This window comes from Abramis brama (assembly GCF_963993115.1).
Source record: "Abramis brama genome assembly, chromosome: 2".
Classification (NCBI taxonomy): Eukaryota; Metazoa; Chordata; class Actinopteri; order Cypriniformes; family Leuciscidae; genus Abramis; species Abramis brama.
In genome coordinates this window covers 46085657-46111397 of record NC_139964.1, presented here as the reverse complement: position 1 = coordinate 46111397, position 25741 = coordinate 46085657, and the positions used below count along the sequence as shown (strand labels likewise).

General features: G+C 37.6%; 2 protein-coding genes across 2 annotated transcripts in view; one reads left to right on the top strand and one right to left on the bottom strand.

The window, feature by feature from the left end:
- LOC311078402 (uncharacterized protein) overlaps positions 1–14274 on the top strand; it is an 84855-nt gene extending 70581 nt beyond the window's left edge. Inside the window, exon 2 of the mRNA XM_084107170.1 lies at positions 12043–14274. Within this exon, the coding sequence (XP_083963296.1) occupies positions 12305–13657 (1353 nt within the window). The 5' untranslated portion in view covers positions 12043–12304 and the 3' untranslated portion in view covers positions 13658–14274. The remainder of the gene's footprint in view (positions 1–12042) is intronic.
- dnajb14 (DnaJ heat shock protein family (Hsp40) member B14) overlaps positions 1118–25741 on the bottom strand; it is a 148285-nt gene continuing 123661 nt past the window's right edge. The window contains exons 5-8 of the mRNA XM_084107172.1: positions 18514–18599; positions 2048–2157; positions 1489–1661; positions 1118–1363 (exon numbers count right to left, since the gene is read on the bottom strand). Of these exons, the coding sequence (XP_083963298.1) occupies positions 1239–1363; positions 1489–1661; positions 2048–2157; positions 18514–18599 (494 nt within the window). The 3' untranslated portion in view covers positions 1118–1238. The remainder of the gene's footprint in view (positions 1364–1488; positions 1662–2047; positions 2158–18513; positions 18600–25741) is intronic.

Here is a 25741-nt window from a genome sequence, read left to right as displayed (position 1 = left end):
ATGAAGCATGCTATTATCACCATAATACAAAACATTTTGTAACTGACTTTGACATACTCTTACTATATATACCTCCTTAAATGCACATTGCCCAACCATGCTCTGTCTTCCTAAAGCCACAGAGTGACGATCGCATGAGTGCGAGGGCCCTTTCATCGCTGCTTGCAGCTTTAATTCTGTATATAATCTTTGCTTAGTTTAGTTGTGTGTGTAGCCTACCCGTAGTTTTGTTTATTAAACCATTATAGTCATGCTTTATTGTCTCGGTGTTTGCCGCTCACAAATCAAAGTCACTTAAATGTCTTGATCTAGCTACATGCAATTTCTACTGTATAAAGTACTAGCAGGGTAAAAAGTTATTCTTTCTTGGCCAAGAATTGATAACTGATTATGCTGTCTGTTCGTATTATGATTATTACGAACTGATTAAATAATTGTACTATTACTTCTGCTACAGTCAATTCTTAAACTAATCCAAATATTTATAATTAATTATAATTCGTTATAATTAATTATACATATTTTACTTTTGAGCTAATTTGCTACACAAGCATGGTTGTGCTTCCATGTTTACCATATTTGGTCAACTCTATGTTATTCAAGGTTATAAAGGAGTAAAAGCCTATATTAATTTGGTTTTGTATGCTTGATTCATATGGATTACTTTTAAGGTATCTTTTTGAAGTGTGAAATTTTGTTTGTGTGGACTTTCAATTGATGGAAAAAATTATAAGAGAATATAAAATTAAAATAAATCTAATCATTTCTGTTCCTAAAATGAATGGAAGAGTAGTCCTCTATTTAACAGCTTACAGATTTCATCTGTACTATTTAAAGTTCATTAAGATTCAAAATAGTGACCTCTTCAAATTAGTAGCACTGTTAAAACTTGGCAAGGAGAGCAACATTGATATGGAGTCAATGCAAGTTTGGATTCAAAGTCAAGAAGAAAAAAAAGGTTGTGTAGTTGAAGTGTAGAACATCTAGGCCCACGGTTTAGTGAATTCAGACATCATAGAGAGACAGATGAAAAAAATGGATTGATGGTGCTGGGTAAAAATGATATTTTTCTCAGTTGATTTGATGTACTATGAAGCAAAGCATATTCCAGATGAGAGACTTTTAACATTTTTAATATGTTTTCTATAAGAATGTTTTAAAAAAAAACACCTAACAAAAAATACATTTATACCATGGTGTCTTATTTTCTTAAGTGTCTGTTAGTTTCAGTTTGAGATTTATCCACCACGGAACAGGTTGTTTAATCTGTCCAGCTCTTTGCAGTTCTCCATGGTCATGAGCTCAGCCTTTCGCTGTAGTCTTTCATCTCTGTAGACCTTAGCAGCATACAGCAGGTCTGTTTCTGAAGGGGATGACATGATGACAAAACTAATTGCATTAGGACCTCAAAGCATATCCCTAGGACCAAACAAAGCATATAAACTCACAGTGGAAAAATAAGATGGTAAAGATGAAATAATGACATACTTGTCTGTCTTTCCTTCCAGCAGTTGTTGCGCACGTTAGAAACATAATCCTCTTCTACATTCTTCTCAATCTTTAGCAAAGCTGAGCCCTTATATTCTGATTTGAAATCTCTGGTGACAAAATACTCCACATGCAGGTTCTCTGTTTGTCTCTTAATAGTCTGTCCTGTGGACCTAGATGTGAAGGAGCAGAGATTACAACCATTACACAGTTTTAATGAACAGTATGAAAAATTAGAGTTTAAGGGTACAAGTGTATAAAGTGCTAGAACCATAATATATTTATTCAGATTTTCTTTCTTAATATTAGGGTAACATGGGGTAATATGCCCCCCATGTTTTTTTGTTTAAAAAAAAAATCAACAGTGTAAGACATTCCATTAATTGCTTGAATGCAACCCATAACATTTTAACCCCATATATAAAGAGTTATTACATACTGTCTAAAGTACAGTTTGTACTGTGTTGTGAGGCATGTATCATAAGGCATTATTGCACATGATCTAAAGCATATATTCTACTGTAGTATGAGGCATGTATTGTAAGGTATTATGACATACGGTCTGGAGTAAAGGCTATAAGGAGGTGTGGACACCATCATCTGGCTGAGGATTGAGACCAAGACCAGCACAACTATCGGCATCAGCTGAATAAACATGGAGTACCCACCCTGAAGAATAGACACCGGCATCAGTCATTATCTGTGAGTTACTTCAAAACAAGAACAACAGAATGAAACATTCAAATAGGGCTGGGCAAAAATTTTGCTTTTTATATTTATTTGAACAATCCTGATATTGAATCTTAAAACACCATGGTCAATATTTTATTTTATGGCTATTATCATTGGCTGTGTGAAAACGTATTTCTACAACACTTTATGTCTTGCAGAGTTCAATTTGTACTGCTGAGCTAACTAATTTTCATAATGTACCAAATAAGGTTCTCTTTATCATTTTTCTCCATCATTTCAGAGCAGCATTGAATCTTCCGTGCTATTATAAAATAAATCATATTTTCCACCCCGAGTTGTGAAACATAAACAAAACTGTATGTTTGTTTATTTTATACACAAAATAAATAAACATACAATGTGACGTTGAATTAATAGTTCAAAAAGTTTTACTGGTTTGAATCAGCCTGAAACACTGCCCTGTGAGATTTACAGCTTAACCCCCTGAGGTCGACGGTATCGCCGGCGATACCAGCTCGCTTTTTTTTTATCAGTGTAAAAGAAACTCATAAATACTCTGTTGACTTTGATTTTCCATAGGAGTTTCATACATCAATCGATTCTGTTAAATGTGTATTATTTTTGTGTATACTCACAATAAAAACAAAGTGTTGTGCTTTTTGCCAAATAAAGAAAAATAAACACGAAGCGAGTTCTGCCTTCTCTCTGCCAGTGTAGTCCATTCTGAAACGCGCCCGAAAATGAACTGTAGCTCAGCGAATACTCAGTCAAACAGGCATACAGACACACAGGCATGAAGCTTGAATTCTCTTCTTTTAAATGAAGTAATTTATATAAAAAACAAATATTCCCATCTTGTGAAATCTGTATTAAAAGAGAGCGATTCCAGTCGACCTCATTAGAGCTAATTCAAATGTAATGTGACTCCACCCACGGAGAGCGTGCGCTATTCAAACGCAAATAGCTGAGGCAATCCAAGCGCAATCCTGTGAACGCCCCCATACAGCTCGAGAAAACTCACAAGTTTATTCAGATCATTACTTGTTTACACCGTCTTGCAGCGCTGTGAGGAATAATAATAATGGAAAATGTCCCTCAGAAGTGCGGGTATATGGAGGAGTGAGCTGAGGAATACTAGTAAGTTTTTTCCTTCTCACGTGAATTTCTTCATGTGGGTTTCTGTTTATGAATGAACGGCAGAGATGCGCGCTGTTTACCACAGCTGGCAAAGACAGTTTAAATTTAAATCGCGTGTGTGAATGAATGATGATGTTTTAGCAAACTGTATTGCTATACTGAGATGAGTAAAAATCGACTGAAATATGTTGAAAAAATATAGGCTATTTGTATAAGCAACGTATTAAACTGCAAATTAACAATATGCCCTAATATTTCATGAAAACAACGTTACAGTCAGGCGAAATATGAAAGACAACATTTTGTTTAGTAGATTTGGGTACAGTTTTTACTGTAGAATATACTGCCTCGTCAAATAAGCTTTTGTTTAGCAATTTCTATATATAAAATACTATTTTTGTCAAAAATAAAGTCATCAACTAAGATGTTAGCTGTTCCAATGTTGGCTATATTCAAACTAATGAATACATAGATAAAATGTAGGCCTATAATCTTTTTTTTTTACAAAGAAAGAGTACACTTGAAATATTGTTGAAATTGTAATTATTGTTGTAATTGTAACCTTTTTAATAAAATAGCAAAACATATTTACAAGATAGATGTAAGCAAAATCTTAAATGGTCAATATAAGTCTTCTTCTAAATATATCTTTTGTCCTTGCATTGTGGCTCAGTCAGTGTCACACCTGAATGAATGGCTAATTATTATGCAGAGTGGGTGGGACATTGTATTCTAAGGTGTAAACCACTCCTCGTTCACGCCCCCCTCGCATATTGGCTTTCCAAGCAAAACCTGTTTTACATCAATTTAAATCAATGTATGGTTTTATGTGAACGATAAAGCAAGACTATTTTCACATAATTTTGAAGAAAAAACTATAGGCGACGACATCCATTAGTCAAAAGTCTTATTGCCACATATTTAGTATGTGTTTTGTGGCCTTATTTCTGCAACTTTCATTTTTATTTTTTCCAATAACCACGCATAAACATTATTCTCTTAAAAATTCAAACATATACATGCATGTTGATCAGATATTTTGGTAGCCCTGTTTGTGCTATATAGAGTGAATTTACACCTTTGCCATTAACATGTTTATAAATAACTGAAAAAAGCACAAATGTCAGAGCATGTCAGAACACCTCCAGGGCCCAGAAAACAGCTCAGACTCCAGAGGGTTAATCAGAGAGAGCTTTTTTTTATCTCTTTCATTTGTAAGCAGAACGGACGGGCACTGAAAAAAAGCTTGTGAAATGGAATTGTATTGAATTCCGAAATCTGTATTTATACCCAGCCCTTCATGCTTGAACCCCTTATAATAATAATAATAAAACATCTGGTCCTTAGTAGGTCTTAAAATTTGTTAAATACAACCTCAGATGAACAACACATGACATTAACAAAAACTATGCCAAATTTGAGAAGCCATGTGTAAAAAATGTCCTTGATCAATTGAAAATCAGCAAGTGTGACCATCTCAATAAAAGCAGAAGTTTTGGCAGTTTGCTGGTGTGGAGCATTCAGGTGTGTGTTAACACAATGTCAAGGATGAAAGACATCAGCATTGATCTTAGAGAAGCAATTGTTGCTGCCCATCAATCATCTGGGAAGGGTAAAAAGGCAATTTCCAAACAATTTGAAGTCCATCACTCTACATTAAAGGGATAGTTCACCCAAAAATGAAAATTCTATCATCGTTTAAAAAGTTGTTCCAAACCTGTATGAGTTTCTTTGTTCTGCTGAACACAAAGGAAGATATTTGGAAGAATGTTTGTAACCAAACAGATCTCGGTCCCCATTGACTACCATAGTATATATTTTTTCCTACTATGGAAGTCAATGGGGACCGAGATCTGTTTGATTACAAACATTCTTCCAAATATCTTCCTTTGTGTTCAGCAGAATAAAGAAACTCATACAGGTTTGGAACAACTTGAGGGTGAGTAAATGATGACAGAATTTTCATTTTTGGGTGAACTATCCCTTTAAGGAAGATTATTGGATAAGTGGATAACATTCAAGACAGTTGCAAATCTTTCCAGGAGTGTACGTCCTGGCAAATTCACCCCACGGTAAGACCATGCTATACTCAGAGAAATTGCAAAAAACAACAACAAAAAAACAAGAACTATATCTCAGACTCTACAGACTGTTAAATGTTAAAGATAATGACAGTAAAATTAGAAAAAGACTGAACAATTATGGCTTGTTTAAAGCCTCTTCTCTCTCTCACAAAAAAAAAGAAAAGGTTTGCAACGTTGTGGAGGGGTGCTGATTTGGGCTTGTTTTGCAGTCACAGGACCAGGGCACTTTGCAGTCATTGAGTCGACCATGAACTTCTCTGTATACCAAAGTATTCTAGAGTCAAATTTGATGTCATCTGTCCAACAGCTAAAGCTTGGCCGAAATTATGTCATGCAACAGGACAATGATCCCAAGCACACCAGCAAATCTACAACAGAATGGCTAAAAAAAGAAAATAGTCAAAGTGTTGCAGTGGCCCAGTCAAAGTCCAGACCCCAACCCGATTGAAATGATGTGGTGGGACTTTAAGAAAGCAGTGCATAAACAAAAGCCTGTAAACCTCAATGAACTGAAACAATGTCCAAAATTCCTCCACAATGATGTGAGAGACTGATAAAGTCATACAGAAAACTGCTTAAAGTGGTTCTACAAGCTATTGAATCATGGGGTACTTAGTTTTTCACACATGGTTTCTCTATTTTGGCTTTATTTTTGTTAAATAATGACACTGTGTAATATGTCCTGTGGCTGATCGATTGCTCCTGTCTGCCTCGCTGCCTGCTGTGAGTTTGTTTGCTTCGGTGCTGTAAGCTCCGTCTTAGCCTCGTATTTCTTTGTTTTGAACCATTATTTACTACAATTTCTATTTGTTTATACTACTAAATACAGCTTACCCAACATCTCAGATTAACCTGACATCGCTAGCTTCCGTCACTACTAGCACAACACGCTAGTAATTCGCTAGCCTGTTAACGCACCACCTGTGCATTCAGCTATTTTTTTTTTTCTCTCGCGCGCTCGCGCCTTTGAGTTCATAAAAAGCTAGTAAGAAGTAAGTAAGAAGTGAGTAAGAATCAGTCAACAAACACGGTGAGTAATGTCTTGTCCTGTTATTGTCACCTGCACTTCATGTCACGTTTACCTGCAATTGTTTATAATAGTTTTGAACTTCAGCTGTTTGTGGCTGATCTAGATTCTCATGTATTGTGTGCAGTTATTTATCGCCCACCAAAGCTAAACAAAGATTTTATGCATGAGTTCTCTGAGTTTTTAGCTGATGTTGTTCCTAAATATGACAAGCTTTTGATCTGTGGGGACTTCAATATCCATGTGTGTTGTCCCTCAAACCCACTTGCTCATGATTTTAAAACTCTTTTAAATTCTTTTGGCCTAAATCAATGTGTGGAAGGGCCGACACATCATTTGGGCCACACTTTGGATCTCATTATCTCACACGGGCTCTCAGTTTCACTTGGAGAAATAACAGAATCTGGTATCTCAGATCACTTCCCCATTAGATTTGAGATCAGTATTCCACCACCCGCTAGTAAACCTGTCTCCTCAGCCTCTAGGCGCCGCTGCATCACACCCGCTTTAGGTGTAGAGTTTGCTTCTGCGTTTATGGGCTCACAGTTTTATGCAATGAATGGTCTGGTCTCTCCTTCGTCCCCAGATAATATTCTCTCTGTGTTTCATTCCACAAGTACTGAAATCCTAGACTGTATTGCCCCTTTTCGGACTAAATCTATTAAACCTAAGGTGGATCCTTGGCTAAATGACACCACAAGGGCCCTTAGGCAACACTGTAGGCAAGCCGAACGAAGGTGGAAGAAGGACAAATTATTTTCATCACTGGGTTTTTTAAGGGACAGCCTAGCCGCATACCAGAAGGCTGTGAAGGCGGCGAAGATGCACTATCTTTCTTCAGTCATAACTAGCAGTTGCCATGAACATAGAGTTTTATTTAATACCATTAACTCTGTGTTGAATCCATGCACCTCTGTTCCAGCAGAGGTTTCAATTAGTACATGTGAGAAATTTCTCGGTTATTTTACTGACAAAGTAGCATCTGTCAGGCAAAAGTGCAGTGCTAATTTTAATGTGTTTGTACCTGCTGCTCCTGTGCTTTCTGCTGTTTTTGAGAATTTTAAGCCAGTTTCGCTTACGTTGCTTTCTGAGGTAGTGCAACACATGAAACCCACCTACTGTCCGTTGGACATTGTCCCAGCCAGGATAGTGAAAGAAGTTTTTAATAGTGCCATTGGGTCGAGTTTACTCACTTTAATTAATTTGTGTCTTAGTCTAGGTTGTGTCCCAGCTGCATTTGATACGGTGGACCATGCAGTCCTCCTCTCTTGCCTTGAGCATTGTGTTGGCATTCAAGGTTTGGCACTTCAATGGTTTAGCTCCTATTTAGCAGATAGGAACTTCTCTGTTATGATTGGTGAATGCTCCTCGTCAGCTGCTCCTCTTTCTTGTGGGGTACCCCAGGGTTCAGTTCTTGGCCCAATCTTGTTTTCTTTATATATGTTGCCGTTGGGGAGTATTATAGGAAAGCACAATCTATCTTTTCACTGTTATGCTGATGATTTGCAGATTTATTTGCCTTTAAAACCGAATGATAATGTTGCACTAGACTCCCTACTTAGCTGTATTGATGATATTAAGATGTGGTTGTCACAAAATTTTCTTAGTTTAAATAAAGAAAAAACTGAGTGTATCTTTTTCGGTAACCAAACCGGTTCAGCGGTGAGTTTGGGGACTCTGGCTCCATACCTTAAGCCTGCTGTCAGAAATTTGGGGGTTACTTTCGATTGAGACATGAAATTTGACAAGCAAATCAGCAATGTTGTCAAAATGAGTTTTGATTCATGCTTTTATTAGTTCGAGGTTGGATTATTGTAATGCTCTTTATGTTGGTTTAAATCAAAGTTATATTTCACGACTTCAACTTGTGCAAAATGCTGCCGCTGGGTTTTTAACAAATACATCTAGGCGTGCACACATTACTCCCGTCCTCTACTCTTTACACTGGCTTCCAGTGCAGTTTAGAATAGATTTTAAGATTTTGTTGTTCGTTTTTAAGGCCCTAAATGGCCTGGCCCCGGAGTACTTAACTGAGATTTTAACCCTGCGTGAGCACAGCCGGTCGTTACGGTCTTCAAATCAACTGGTTTTAGAGGTCCCAAGGTCGAAGTATAAGCGATGGGGTGATCAGGCGTTTGCAGTTGCTGCCCCAAGACTTTGGAACAAGTTACCCCCTGATATCCGTACAACTGCAGATGAAACTCTTTTTAGGTCTAAACTCAAAACCCACCTGTTTAGAATGGCTTTTAATACGTAGTAGTTGTGACACAATTTCCTTTTCTTGTTTTTCCCCAAACTTTTTCTTTTCTTTTTTGATTTTACTGCTATATGTATTTATTGTATGATATAATGTTTATTTTTTCTATGATGTGAAGCACTTTGGATACCTGACGGTTGTTTTAAAGTGCTATACAAATAAATGTTGATTGATTGATTGATTGACATGTTTAGCATAGCCTTCTCTGTCGGCAATATAGGATTTATATGTGATAAATGCAAGGAGACAGTTAGGCTGACAGAGAAGATTTCAGAACTAGAGACACGCATCCAAACTTTAATTGAGGATAGTAAGAGTGCTAGAGCTTTAGATACTGCTTTGGATGCGCCTAGCATAGTGAACTCTTTACATGACTCGGTTCTGGCTGAAGTAGAGCCCATGCAGCAAGGCAAATGGGTGACAGTGAGGGATCGCTCTAGTCGCGGATCAAAAAACCACTCTTCCGTTCCGATTACCATAACAAACTGATTTGCCCCACTCAGTGAAACACCCACTGAGAATTATGTTGATTGTGCCCTAGTAATTGGTGATTCGATCACACGGAACGTGAAAATAGAGACACCAGCCACCATAGTCACATGTTTGCTGAGAGCCAGAGCGCCTGACATCAAAGCAAATTTAAAAGTGCTGGCTAATGCGAATCGTAAATTCTCTAAGATCATTATTCACGTCGGCACTAATGATGTTCGACTCCGCCAGTCGGAGATCACCAAAATTAATATTAAAGAGGTGTGTGATCTCGCAAGTACGATGTCAAGCACTGTAATTTGCTCTGGCCCCCTTCCTGTTCGCAGGAGTGATGAGATAGTTAGTAGATTGTGTTCACTGAATGGCTGGCTGTCTCGGTGGTGTCCGCAAAATAATATAGAATTCATAGACAATTGGAAAAGTTTTTGGGGCAAACCTGACCTGTTGAAAAGAGATGGTATTCATCCCTCCTGGGATGGTGCTGCTCTTCTCTCTAGTAATTTGGCTCATAGTCTTAGAGATAAAAAATGCCAAATTGGGCACCAGGTCAGGAAGCAGACAGACTGGCTTAACCGACCATCTGCTAGCGGCCTCGCGTCACCAAGGTCAGATAAATCCCATCACATAGAGCCTCTTTCACCTAGCTATCATCCCCGAATTTGGAAATCCAAAAAACGTCCAAACCCATCTAAGGTTAAAAATTTAATTGATGTTCAACAAATAAAAAACAGCTATAATACAGATGAGCAAATGATAAAGCTTGGGTTGCTGAATATTCGATCCCTTACTCCAAAAGCACTCATTGTTAATGATATGATTTCAGATAATAACCTAGATATGCTGTGTTTGACAGAAACCTGGCTAAAACCAAACGATTACATTACTTTAAATGAGTCAACCCCACAAGATTACTGTTATAAACATGAGCCTCGTCTGAAACGCAAAGGGGGAGGTGTTGCTGTAATTTATAGTAATATTTTCAAAACCACTAAGAAATCAAGTTTTAAATATACTTCTTTTGAAGTGTTGGTGCTTAATGTAAAAATATATAGTGTAAACGATAAATCACGTTTGAGATTTGTGCTGGCTACTGTATACAGGCCACCAGGGCACCATAAAGATTTTATCAAAGAATTTGCGGACTTTCTATCAGAATTAATATTGACTGCAGATAAAGTACTAATTGTTGGTGATTTTAATATACACATCGATAATGAAAAAGATGCATTGGGTATGGCTTTTAAAGACATTGTAAACTCAATTGGAGTTAGACAACACATGTCAGGACCAACTCATTGTCGTAATCATACTCTAGATCTAATATTATCACATGAAATAGATGTTGATGCCATTGAAATTCTGCAGCAGAGCGATGACATCTCAGATCATTATCTAGTCTCGAGTAAATTACATTTAGCCAAGGCTGCAAAGCCGACTTTGTGTTATAAATATGTTAGACCTATCACTTCTGCCACTAAAGACTGCTTTATCAATAATCTTCCTAATCAGTTTCATCATCTCAGCATCCCGGATAGCTTAGAAGAACTTGATATTGCGACAGAAACTTTTAACTCTCTCTTTTCCAGCACTTTAGACACAGTTGCTCCGTTGCGCTTAAAGAAGATTAAAGAAAATAGTCCAACGCCGTGGTACAACGAGCACACTCGGGCCCTTAAGAGAGCAGCCAGAAAAATGGAGCGCAACTGGAAGAGAACAAAACTAGAGGTATTTCGGATTTCATGGAAGGAGAGCTCGATTACTTACAGAGAGGCTTTAAAAGCTGCTAGATCTGCTTATTTTTCAACCCTATTAGAAGAAAATAAACATAATCCTAGGTATTTATTTGAAACGGTGGCTAAACTAACGAAAAATAAAGCTTCAAGCCCAGAAGTTTCCAAGCAGCACAACAGTAATGACTTTATGAACTTCTTCACTTATAAGATTGATAATATCAGGGACAAAATTATAACTATGTAACCGTCTACTACAGTATCGCATCAGGCAGTGCATTGTAGTCTCCCTGAGGAAAAATTTGATTCATTTATTGCTATAGGAGAGTGAAGAATAACACATTTTAAGAATCTATTTCAAATATGTTTTAGATCTGCTTATCCTATTTCCTTACATAACATCACATAAAAAACTAAGGTGAACTATACTGTATTGGGCATTCAAGGTGAACATGAGGTCATCCATTTACTGATTAGATTTAACAGTTTCCTTTGAAGGGGTTTTGTTAGTTTTTGATCTTTCTACTAAGAGTTGAACTATGTGTGAATGTTTACCTAGTCTTAGTTCTCGTGACCATGTGTTGTTTATACAATTTGGGGGGTACCATTATCTCAGTTGGGGGTAATTGCCTCTATTGTCTTTAGATGATTAGATTCAGTAGTCATCTCTAAGGCTGTGTGTAAGTTCAGCACCTTTAAGGACAGCCCACTGAATTGCCTATAAGATACCATGTAAAGTTCCCTCAGTCAGATCATGTTGGAAGTACTACAGCAACGTACAGCGGAGTTCTCAATAAAGAATAACTTCCGTTGAACGCGATCCCAACTGTCTCCTGGTCTCTGCTTTGATGAAAGAAAACTTTCCAACAGATGGTGCCGTGACCCGGATGGAGAAAAAGGAAACTCAAAGAACTTCAAGCTCAACAAAAGATCTGACAAAGATTGCCAGACTGAATCTTTCCAGACTGAATCTTGAAACTTCAAGCTCAAAGATCTCAACAAAGCTGACTGAGTTCCAGACTGAGTTCCAGACTCCAGATTCTGTACAACCAACGATTCGGTGAGTTTCACTCCATTCAAAGAACCAATGCAGACCAGTACAAATTTGTTTCTCCTCTGCGCCGTTCAGAGAAGAAGTTAACAAACAGCTGTAGAGTTTGGTTAACTAAAGATAAGCCTCTAAAAAAGTTTTTCTTTTAGAGATGAAATTTATCCTCTGTTGTTGGCAGGGAAGATTAACAGTTACATGTTAATATTGTGTGTATGCTCTTGCTAGAGAAGACCTATCTGTAAGCTAGAGAAATTTAGCGTCATGTGCTAATAAGATTGTACCCTCTGTTTGTAAGACAGTAGAGAGAAGTTTTTTTAGTGTTTGTTTGTGGTAACAGAAATTCACAAAATGTTTAGGAAAAGTACTAGACAGATTACACCTTTTTGGACAGATAGTGAATTCAAGTCTTTGTTATCAGAGCACATGGACTCCATCGTGACTGAGCCAGTCAGATTGAATTTAACAAAGAAATTTGGCATTGATCCAGACAAAGTATGGTCAATTGAAGATTGTAAGAAGGTACTAGGAGAAAGTATTCGCAAGAACAATGTGAAAGGTATTATCTGTTGTCACAGAGAATTTGGTTTAACACTAGCTACAGAACAGTCTAAGCGCAACTCAGAGCTAGAGAAACAGATCAAAGAGCTCCATACTAGATTATCTTCTGTGACTAAGAAAGTAAACCGCAACAAAGATGCAGAAAAAACTGATGTGGAAGAAGTTAGTCAGCCTGATAACAATTATCCTGACTTAAAAGCTTTCTTTGAAACAGATGTAGCCGTCCAATCAGTAACTGATGAGCCTGTAGATTCAGTGCAGGTTTGTGGGGCTAGGAGAAGATCTCAGGGAACTGAAAGTGTTACTCCCAACTCTTCTGTTGTCCAAATACAAACTGTTGTCAAAACATCTTTAGGTCCTAAGGATATAGATAGACTCTCCCAGAGTTTACCCTCAGCACGCACACATTTTTCTGAATTTAGAAAAGCATTGATCAGTAAAATGCGTCTTTATGACATGTCGTTGGCAGAAGTTACACAGCTGATATCACAAATTCTAACTGAATCTGAATTCAACAGTTTTGAGTCTGCTGTTACTTCCGAACTGCAACATGTCAGTAAAGGTGATTTGAGAGAAGGTGTTTTGAAAATCCTAAAGAATATCTTAGGACCCAAAATCGATTGGTCGAAAATGACCAATTGTGTACAGAAGAAGGGTGAAACTGTTTGTGAGTACACAGAAAGATTTTGCCAGACCGTTGCCGCTTACAGCGGAATTGCTGACACGCCAGAGAAGGTGTTAGGTGATAATGGCCCTTTGGTTCGCACATGGTTTCATTGTCTTTTGCCAGAACACAGAAAGGCGTTGCCTTACTTAAACATCACATGGTGTACAAGAACCCTGCAAGACAACTTGGACAGTTTAGTTACTTGGGAAAGAGACTCTGATGTCAAAGAGAGAGTAAGAATTGCAGCAGTTTCTGTTATGGTCAACTCAGAGAAGAAAAAGAAACGCAAAAGTCCTAGAGAAGCCAGTTGTTCTTACTGTGGCAAGCACGGACATTTTGGAAAAGAATGTAGAAAAAACAAAAATAACTTAAGACAAGTTAACAATGTTATGCAGCTTTTACTACATTTGTTTGCTACTTTGAAGCAACCCCTCCCCTCATCATTGGACTCGTGGGTAAGCTTTTTGAGGTGTTAACCATTTGGGCTGTGATTGCTTAATCTCCCCAGTAACTTACAACAAAGATGAAAGACTTATTGACTGTCACAGCCTTTGTTTGGGGGACATTCAGTATACTCACAGCCTTAAATGTTATACCACAGAAACATTACAATCAGACACCATCCTCTGTTATGATGCCTACTAGGACTGATGTTTCACTGGAGAATGGAAATGTGCCAATTTTCTCACACTCTACAGTGTGCACACAACACAGGGACAGATTAGGACACAAGGACAAGTGCGGAGCCCATGGAAGAACCGAAGTGCAACAGGCCTCGGGGGTCAGCCATGTGGTGAAGATTTCCTCATCCCCCACTTATCCCCACCTCACTGGTCCATAGGTGTCAAATAAATTAAGAAATAGGGAAAGAATGAAACAACAAAAGCAGACTCTGAAAACGATACAACCCGTATTTAAACAAATACTGCTACAACCCTAGTGTTTGAAGAAATACTGCTCTGTCGTCTCTTGTTTTCTTTCTTACTCTGTGCAGATAAACACTTGTTCCGAGATCCATATGCAACGACGTCTCACCTGCATATGAAGCCACAACCTCAAGAAAACAACTAGACCCATTGCTGAACGAACTATCCCAAAAGAAAAAGAAAAAATACACAACGCAGAGACCTACGGGAACTTCAGTCATCCATCAGAGAACTTGAACAAACTACAACAAGACATTCTTGATCTTTGCAACATATGACTGAAGATAACTCTTCATGGTTCGGAAACCTGTTAATATCAAGTGTGTCAACCAACAAATGACTCGCGTCCAGCACAAGGAAATAACAGTTTTCAACCAGAAAAGACTTACTCGTAAGGACTTCACGGACCCTAATTGCATGTTTTGTTTCTGTGTCAGCATGCAATTACAGATGAACAACACAGATCATGCTTGTGCCTGTAACTTTTTCAAGTTACAAGAATGAACTTTTAAGTGTACTTTGATAAAAGTTAGACTTTAAACCACTATACGATCAAATGACTTATGGAAGAATGAAGTCTATGCATGAATATTGCTGTTCTGCCGTTTCTTTGTTTTCTTGTGTTACAGGTATGTGTGTATGCCATGATGTCTTCGCAAGCGGTGTAAAGCATCACCTAAGATTTTCATGAACAAGCCTCATGAGGGACAAGTCATCAGAGCAACTCTACGTGAAATGGACTCTACAGGAAACAGACTTCACAGCTATTCAGGCGCCATGGACTTTCAAGACTTCCACTCTTATGCTACATGGTTTTCTGTGCAATCATGTAGTTTATACGACATTTTACACCCTGCGTCAGATGTGTCAACAGTTATGGTTTTGAGAAGAACTATGACACTCATGTAAATCAAAGACACAACACAGAATAAGTTATATGTGCCTGTGACGATCAAAAGTTACAATAATGAACTTTTAAGTGTCTAAATTTGTATTTTGTGAGAGTTTTTAAGAACTCTCAAACGGGGGACTGAAGAATAACAAATTTTAAGAATCTATTTCAAATATGTTTTAGATCTGCTTATCCTATTTCCTTACATAACATCACATAACAAACTAAGGTGAACTATACTGTATTGGGCATTCAAGGTGAACATAAGGGCATCCATTTACTGATTAGATTTAACAGTTTCCTTTGAAGGGGTTTTGTTAGTCTTTGATCTTTCTACTAAGAGTTGAACTATGTGTGAATGTTTACCTAGTCTTAGTTCTCGTGACCATGTGTTGTTTATACAATTTGGGGGGTACCATTATCTCAGTTGGGGGTAATTGCCTCTATTGTCTTTAGATGATTAGATTCAGTAGTCATCTCTAAGGCTGTGTGTAAGTTCAGCACCTTTAAGGACAGCCCACTGAATTGCCTATAAGATACCATGTAAAGTTCCCTCAGTCAGATCATGTTGGAAGTACTACAGCAACGTACAGCGGAGTTCTCAATAAAGAATAACTTCCGTTGAACGCGATCCCAACTGTCTCCTGGTCTCTGCTTTGATGAAAGAAAACTTTCCAACAAGAGGAAGAATTTTGCAAACTCGTTAATTCATCTAAATCGACAACATGTATGTTAGACCCTATTCCGACTAAGCTACTGAAAGAGATGCTCCCAGAGGTCATAGATCCTCTTCTTAATATCATTAATTCGTCTTTGTCTCTAGGATACGTACCAAAAAACTTTAAGCTGGCTATGATTAAACCGCTTGTTAAAAAAACGCAACTTGATCCTACAGAATTAGTCAATTACAGGCCGATCTCGAATCTACCTTTACTGTCAAAGATATTAGAAAAAGCAGTATCCTCACAACTGTGTTCCTTTCTTGAAAGAAATGATATCTGCGAGGATTTTCAGTCCGGATTTAGACCGTACCATAGTACCGAGACAGCTCTCGTTAGAGTCACAAATGATTTGCTTTTATCATCCGATCGTGGTTGTATCTCTCTATTAGTGTTACTTGATCTTAGTGCTGCATTTGACACCATTGACCACAACATTCTTTTAAATTGACTAGAAAACTATGTTGGCATTAGTGGAATTGCACTAGCATGGTTTAAATCATACTTATCTGACCGTTATCAGTTTGTAGCAGTAAATTAAGAGATGTCTCATCGATCACAAGTTCAGTATGGCGTACCACAAGGCTCAGTACTAGGACCGTTGCTGTTCACTCTGTACATGCTACCATTAGGAGATATCATGATAGAATGCTGACGATATTCAGCTGTATATTTCTTCAAAACCTATCGAAACTTACCAATTCACAAAATTAACGGAATGCATAGCTGATGTAAAAAATTGGATGACTCGTAATTTCCTACTTCTAAATTCTGAAAAAACAGAGATTCTAATTATTGGACAAAAAACTTCCTCACGTAATAACCTAGAATACTGTCTAACACTTGATGGCTGCAAGTCTTCATCGTCGGTTAGGAACCTGGGTGTGCTCTTTGATACCAACCTTTCATTTGAAAGTCACGTGTCTAGTATCTGTAAAACCGCATTTTTCCATCTTAAAAAATATATCTAAATTATGCCATATGTTCTCATTGACAAATGCGGAACAATTAGTTCATGTGTTTATGACCTCAAGGCTAGATTATTGTAATGTGGTTGCAGGGTGGTTGCCCTGCACGCTTAATAAACAAACTACAGCTAGTTCAAAACGCAGCAGCTCGAGTTCTTACCAGAACCAGGAAGTATGACCATATTAGCCCAGTTCTGTCAACACTGCATTGGCTCCCTATTAAACATTGTATAAATTTTAAAATATTGCTGATTACGCATTATAGTCCTTCACGTCTATTGCGATCTCAAAATTCTGGCCAGTTGATAATACCTAGAATATCAAAATCGACTGCTGGCGGTAGATCCTTTTCCTATTTAGCACCAAAACTTTGGAACAGTCTTCCTAACATTATCCGGGAAGAAGACACATCTCTTTGACCTAGCATTCACATAATACATTATAGACTTCTATAATTCAATGTTAGGCTGCATAGATTAGGTCAGCCGGAACCGGGAACACTTCCCATAAATCCTGATGTACTCGTTACATCATAAGAAGAATGGCATCTATGCTAATTTTAGTGTCTTTGTTTATCCCGAGGATTTCCCGCAGCCTGCCGGATCCAGGCCGTATCCAGATCTGACGAAGGACCTTCGCCTGGACCCGATGACAACGCAGTGCTGAAGTACCAACTAGTCTCTCCCTATGGAGGATCCCTTTACCACTCTACAGATAAAGCGTTTTCGGGAAATTCGTTTCGTGTACCTACCCCGGAGTGATAAAATAAAATAAAATTCTGTTTCAAAATTTATAAGGAAAGACCAGTACTTTGTTTAGGCTTGGTTTGTAGGGAATTCCAAACCTGCACACATATATTCAAACGCACATAACTATAGAACCAATTCTTAATGCTCATGTGAACGAGCATCGAGCCATCAGCGTTTATCACAGGTTCGCGTTTAAAATCTGTGTAGAGAGAATGGTGTCGTCTTGGCGGCCCCTAATTTAATAACAAATGATCGTTGCAATGGAAGCGAATCAATCAAAACTAACCTTAGCTGGAAAATAACTTTATTAAAGAACCGCTATAAATCCAAAACAATCTCTGTTACCTTAAATTATACGTTTATCTCTGTAAAGCTGCTTTGAAACAATCTACATTGTTAAAAGCGCTATATAAATGAAGATGACTTGACTTGACCTGACTTGGTGTTGTTCATCTGAGGTTGTATTTACCTCATTTTAGGACCTGCTAAGGATCAGGTGATTTTTTTTTAATGTCCTGATACCTAAAACCATAGAATTCAAATAGGGTGTACTTTCTTTTTCAGATGACTATGTTAATGCTGACATTTACACTCGCTTAAATTTTAAGAGAGAGAACATCATGTGAATAAACTACTTAGTTAGCGACTCTTCAATACGACCCCGCCCTAAACAAGTGCTAAACTGTGTGCATTGGCTTGTGTTGTGCATGTCAAATAAAATCAATCATAATTCATTTTTTGTTTTTTAGTTATTTGTATCGGTTTTTATTCATTTATACTTAATTTAAAAATACCATTTCTCATTGTTATTTACATACAAAAATACTTTTAATGGAAACTTGCTTTCAGTTATTTACTTGAGGCAAAAGTTAGACATAAGGATAAACTGAAATTCACAGCATTTCAACTATTTCTGCTCATGTATTTGAAGGTTGCTATTGGATCACTGAGGGTAAACGTTGTATTATGCGACTATGCATTACTTAAGAGAGCTTACGACCTAACAGAGTTAAAAACTAGCTAGTGGTTACTAAGTCTCTAATATTACTGAGAAAGACAGAAAAAAAGATGCTCATACCTCTCCTCTCTCCTCCGTTCTCTCTCCTCTGGTTTGGTCCGTATGGTGACTGTATGTTCGGTTATTAGTGAATTCTTGTGTGTTCGCTGAAAAAACACAAAATCACATATTCAGTTTCCCACACACCTAACCAGACCTGACATATTAAAGGGTCAGTAAGCAATTTCTGAGAACCGCTGTTAAAAGTGGATCCGACCGAGCACCACAACACACTATTCATGATGGGGGAAGAGAGAAAGAGGACAAGAGGGAGATTTTAAGAAAGAAAGATGGCTGAGAGACATTACAAAAGAGATAAGGTCAGGGAATATCACTGGAAAAAGAAGGTTTATGATCAGGCAAGAGCTTTAGGAAGAGCATTAATATTAGAAAAGCTTTCCAGGGGGCCAAGATGGCAGCATGAGAGGTGGACACTTTTGCTGATGCTCCTGCTTCATTCAATATGAAATTCCTCATTCAATTAGTTGAGTACATAATTTAATTAATTTTGGCAATGCAACCTGAGGTACAATGTCTTCAGAAATTTTGTGGCCTGATTCTTTAGTAAAAAAATAAAAAAAACAGCGAAGAAACTTGAGAAAAAGGATCTACATGCAGATGCGGTTTGTGAAAAGTCCCACACTATGTTGGACAGCTTGTTCCAGCATTATCCAGGGTGCTGCAGGAAATGACTGGGTCGATTGCGCAGACTATTCAAGCCCATTCACAACAACTTGAACAAACAACGGGCTGACTTAATGAAGCCGAGAACAGAATTGCTTATGTCGAGTCATCAGTAGAAACAGAAAATGCACGGATCCAGACTCTTGCATGCCAAGTTTCTTCACTCACCAAACACTTGGATGATCTAGAACAGGGGTTCTCAACCTTTTGCAAGCTGGGCCCCCCCCAAAGCTGGTTCATTGCAGTTGGGCCCCATTATTGCTATAATTGGGAATTGGCACCAGACCTGATATTAATTTATGCTTTATTATTGTTATTATTACTAGGCCTAATAGTAGGCATCATCTGCATTTTTTACAGAAGCTTGCAGGTAGGTTTGCTTTGCCTTGCAAAGATCCTCAATTATTGGCTCAATTCTTGGCTCAAAGGCTCCTCAATTCAAATCCTCAATTCTTGGCTCAATTCTTGGCTCAAAGGCTCAATTTGATAAACATATCCTCAAATCATCCTCGATTTGTGCACGATTGCGGTATTTCGTTTTGAGTGCAGTCATTTTTGAGAATCCTGCAGTAGGCCTAACTGCAGAGTGATTCGTGCTTTCGAGTCTCCAAACACCACAAAAGTCTCCAAAAACACCAGTAAAAGTCGCTGGATTTGTCGCTTTTGAAAAGTTGCCAGGAGGATGATTTGTTTGTGTTATAATCAGTGCTTGAAGTGGGGGGAAAAGACGCCACCTTTTTACTCTCTTTGCATTGGCAAATCATGACATTTTTACAGTGAAAAACAAAACTTGGAGATATTGCTGTTACAACAATTTATTGTTATTTATTTATTAACAACATAAATGTATTTAAACATGTTTGTGTGTGCGTGGCTGTGTGCGTGTGAGCATTTCACAAAAACTAAAGGAAAGCTTTAACTGTAGCCTACAGTTTATTCGTTTATATATATATATATATATATAAACTAAATACGACCTCACGTTTTATACGTTTGCAGCCTCTGAAACTTCCGTCCGTCATAAAAATCAGGCATGTGATTGGCTAAGGACAAAAAAGCAGGAAAATATACTGAGACCCCCAACACCCCCCCCCCCCCCCCCTGCCCTGCCCTGCCCTGCCCCGCCGATCAAACCGATAAAAACATCCAACTTTTTATGACACATGACAACAACTTATTTGAATTTAAAAAATAAAATATATATTTTTACATTTTTTTACACCAAACTTAAACTGCTTAATGTGCAATATCCAACTTATGTCATGAGTATGACACATAACAACATAACAAAAAAAATGCAATATTGTGATATATTATTACAATTTAAAATAATTGGTTTTCCATTTATTAGCCTATACTTTAAATTATCATTTATTTCTGTGATGCAAAGCTGAATTTTCAGGATCATTACTGCAGTCCTTTAGAAATCATTCTAATATGATGATTCATTATCAAAGTTGGAAACAGTTCTGCTGCTTAATATTTTTTAATAACCTGTGATACTTTTAGGTTACTTTGATGAATCAAAAGTAATAAAATTAAAATAAAAATAAAAAAGAAGAATTAAAAAAAAAAAGAAGAAATATTTTGTAACAATATACACTACTGGTCAGTAATTTGGGTTCAGTAATTTTTTTCTTTCTTTTTTTGAAATAAATCAATACTTTTATTCAGCAAGGATGTGTTAAATTGATAAAAAGTGATAGTAAAGAAGATTTATATTATTAGAAAATATTTTTTTTATTTTGAATAAATGCAGTTCTTTTTAACCTTTTATTCATCAAATATTTTAGGCAGCAGAACTGTTTCCAACACTCATAATAAATCAGAATATTAGAATGATTTCTAAAGGATCATGTGATAGACCGGATGTCACATGCTGAAGACTGGAGTAATGATCCTGAAAATTCAGCTTTGCTTCACAGAAATAAATTATAATTTAAAGTATAATAAATTGAAAACCAATTATTTTAAATTGTAATAATATATCACAATATAAAATAAAAAAAATCAGTATATCAAATGCATTTATTTTTTGATCAAATAAATGCAGGCTTGATGAGCAGAAGAAACTTCTTTCAAAAACATTAAAAATAGTAATGTTTCCAAACTTTTGGCCTGTACTGTATTCCCCCCAAAACTGCACAACTGTAGGGTAAAACATTAATAAAAAAGTGATAATAAAAAATGCGTCTTAAAACTGACATGATTGTAACAAAATCACACAGTCTGGAGAACTCAGAACAACTGCTAACATTAAGTTTAAGGTAAAAATAACTGCCATGAAATTATAGTATCTTACTCCTATGCAATTAGATAAACTGTTCATTCACTACATCACTTTACCTCTGTCTTTATCCCCTTTTATCCTCTTCTCTTCTTTTTGGCACTGTATCTATCGCAGACTATAATGCTCATTTATAATGTGTCATGTAAATTCGGCCATCCGTCACAATCAGGAAACTTTCACCGCGTCTAGAACTGGAGCGAGCTGCCAGGCCCGTTTACGAGCCTGTGTGTTAAGCGCCCTCAAAAAAAAGCAATGCTGTCTACATTGGATGCGGCGTCGCGCACGCTACACAACAAATTACCAACAACTGATCGCGCGCGCGCTCTGTTTCTGACGCACTTCAAGCACTCGCTGGGCGGGGAAAGATTGCATCTATCTGCCATCTGTAACCATGTTGACGTGCCGCCCGGTGTGGCCGCGATTCGCGGCGATTGTAGTTCAGTCCCGGGTTACCATGGTGACGGCTGTGAGATTATCCCCCCCCCCCCCCCCCCTCTCATTTTTTTTTTTTTTTTACAGATCTGCATGATTCACGTAGGTCACATTTTCAGGTCGGAAAATCCGGAATTCCGAATTAATCCGGAAAAATCACATCCCTGAAAAATTAATTCGGATGGTTCGATTTTCTGCATTTTTCGCATCCGTAGCAAATATTTTGAGGGGTGTTTTTGACAATTGAGAGCCACCAAATGACGAGTATGAAAAAACGAATAGGCTACGACAGTTTCGGACTCAGTCAGGGTGCAAGGACCTTAAACCTTTGAGGCTTGCGCAGCTTCTCGAGGAGAAATCAAACAAATGAGCGCCGTTTTCTAAAGTCTATGAGCGCAGCACACACAAATAAACTAAATTGACATACTGCAGTTAAATTTCAAAATGTGGTGTTTTTATATTTATAAGATTTGAATACAGTTCAGCAACATAGATCACACGACCTGACGACCAAGAGAGCTGACAATTGACCATAACTTAATTTACCATCACCTCACGATTGAAAATGTGACACTGATTTCATATGACAGTTCAACAAACAAGTTAATAATATTAAGTCACTTACATTTTAGACGAAATAATGACTGTTTTGGTCTATTTTAGCAGCGAAAATAGATCCGATGAATCCAAACAAAGATCACAGCATAGCGCATCTCACAGCAACACTCAATCGTGTTTTGAGTCAAAGATTCAATGACCCATTCACAAACATCTGTCTCATTCTTGATGAATCGGCCGTTTGAACGAATCGTTTGAATGAACGACTCAATGACTCGCTTAATAAAACCGCTTATCACCTGCATTTGCACTCACTATCGACAAACCAATCAAATTTGTTCAAAACTTTTTTTTTAAATCAGTCCAAACACATTTTAATTTTTATTCAGGAGTTATGTATATACAAAACTATAACTGTTTATGACAGTAGTTTAGTGATAAAAAAAATTAGCACTTTTTTTTTTCCAGTTTTTTTTCCCTCCCATCCTGTAGCCTTCTCGCGCCCCTCCGGGAGAGTGTCGGCGCGCCCCCCACCGGTTGAGAACCACTGATCTAGAAAATCGAGGTCAGAGGAAAAATCTATGCATCATTGGCCTGCCTGAAAATGTTGAAGGTACTAACCCGACCACGTTTCTTCAGACTTGGATCCCAGAGTTCCTCGGTATTGAAACTAAGTCTGGGATGCTTAAGCTGGAGAGAGCTCATTGCATCTCTATGCTGATTGCCGACGCCAAGGGTAGGCCTTATACACTTATTGTTCGCTTCCACAAGTTACAGGATAAGCTGCGAGTTGTGGATGCCAGCAGACGTGCGGCACAAAAAGGAGATCTGATGTACAACAACAGTAAATTATCATTCTATCAGGACTTTTCCACAACTGTTCAAAACAAACGGAAAGCGTTCTACGTGGCGCGGCAAAAGCTACAGCAGATGGGAGCCCAGTATGTCATGCTTTACCCAGCTAAACTGCGAGTCACCACCGGTAAAGTTCCTTAAGTCCCCTGAGGAGGTTCTGGCCTTTATTGACTCGACAGAATGAATTCGAAGGAAACATTTTCTCTTGAAAGGAAGTGGCATACCAGATGGTCTTAGGTAGGCCTAAATAGCCTAAAGGGTTAGTTGACCCAAAAATGAAAATTCTGTCAGTAATTACTCACCCTCATAATGTTCCAACCCCGTAAGACTTTCGTTCATTTTCGGAACACAAATTAAGATATTTTTGATGAAATCTGAGAGCTAGCTCACTCCTTCATAGACTGCAAGGTAATTTCATCTGCCAGCCCAGAAAAGTTAGTAAAGACATTGTTAAAATAGTCCAAGTGACTACAGTGGCTCAACCTTAAGTTTATCAAGCGACGAGAATACTTTTTGTGCACAAAAAACAAACAAAAATAACGACTTTATTCAACTATTCATTTTCTTCTGTGTGGGCCTCTGACGTGAGTTCACGAGAGTGCCACGACGCATGCACAAGAACTGAGAAGATGACGCTCACGATCATTTGATGGGAAAGTGTGAAAGGTAAGCCATTCATTTTGCGGCATTGATAAGGCACTTTTACGTTTTCTTGTTGGTTTCTTAACTTAAGGTTGAGCAACTGTAGTCACTATATTTTTATAGTTTATAGTATATATTTTAGTCACAGACTATTTTAACGATGTCTTTACTAATGTTACTAACTTACTGGGCCTGCAGAATGAAATTACATAGAAGCCTATTAAGGAATGAGCCAGCTCTCAGATTTCATCAAAAATATCTTAATTTGTGTTCCGAAGATGAACGAAAGTCTTATGGGGTTCGAAAACATGAGGGTGAGTAATTACTGACAGAATTTTCATCTTTGGGTGAACTAACCCTTTAAATATGAAACTACAACCGCCAGTAGGTGGCGGCAAGTCACTGTCTTAAGTGAGTTGAGGGAGTCATTCATTCAACCAATTTGTTCAAACGGCTGATTCATTTGGGAAAGAGGGCCATTGAATCATTAAATTGATTTGTTCAAAACACAGATTTCAGTCAAAAAAATCATCGCTGTCTGTTGCATTGAGACTCTGCTCAGAAGTTTTCATTTTGAAATTCTCGTCGGCGAAATAAAGGGAAAACAAACAATATTGACAATATTGTTTATAAAATGTAACTCACAATGTTAAATTATTGTTAATTTAACTGTTGTCTAAAATAAATATCACATTTGCAATTGTGCACGGGATAACGGCACTCTTGCTCATGTGATATTGTATTATAACAACATAATATGAAAACTAATTTGGGGACATACTTAACTACACACATCACGCAGTGAAAGCATGAGTGACAAATGTGATGTCAGCTCACGCCTCGCACATCGTTAAAACAATGATTACAATATCATAATAGACAATACATATCGCACAACCCATACACATAAAGAATGAACTTACAATTAAACTGACATTTACCCATTTTCTTCCCCTTCTATCCTCCTTTCGCGTGCAGGAGACAGACATAACATGCTGCCGCGAATGACGCAAATTGTCACGTGAACAAGCAAATCCACAAAGAAAGAATAATAAAAAATAAAATGTACGCAATGCAGATAGTTTTAATTTGGAAAGCATTTAGATATGTCTAAGTCAAAGTGTCATCTAAAATTTAAAACCTTAATCTAATTTAAGACTTTTTAAGGATCCGCGGGAACCCTGTCGTCATCAATAATTGCCTCAGATCTACAGATTGTCTACTGGGTAGGGGCACCAGGCAGGGCCGCCCACTTTCGACATTGTTGTTTGCCCTTGCCGTTGAACCCTTGGCAGAGGCGATAAGATGTGATTCATTGATTAGAGGGTTTACAATAAGTGACAGACAACACAAGATTTAATTTTATGCAGATGATATTCTGCTATTTTTGCCCGATTCAAATACATCAGTTTCACGACTGGTTGATGTTATAAACTCCTTTGGGGAATTTTCTGGTTATAAGATCTATTTTACAAAATCTGTTGCTTTACAGTTGGTCAGTCTCACTTCAGACACAAATGCTCTCCTCTTTCCCTTTTAAATATTCCATGTCAGGTTTTACCTATAGGGCTTCATATAACCCCTACATTCCAACTTTTATTTAAAAGTAAACTTTGCTCCTCTTCTGGAGAAAATTAATAGTGATTTACAGAGGTGGAATGCTCTTCCCGGTTCATGGTTGAGAAGAATTGCTATAATCAAAATGAACATTTCACTTTGTTAAATGTATCCTTTGATGATGCTGCCCATTTTATTTCTAGCAAAGTATTTAAGGAGCTTAATGGCTGG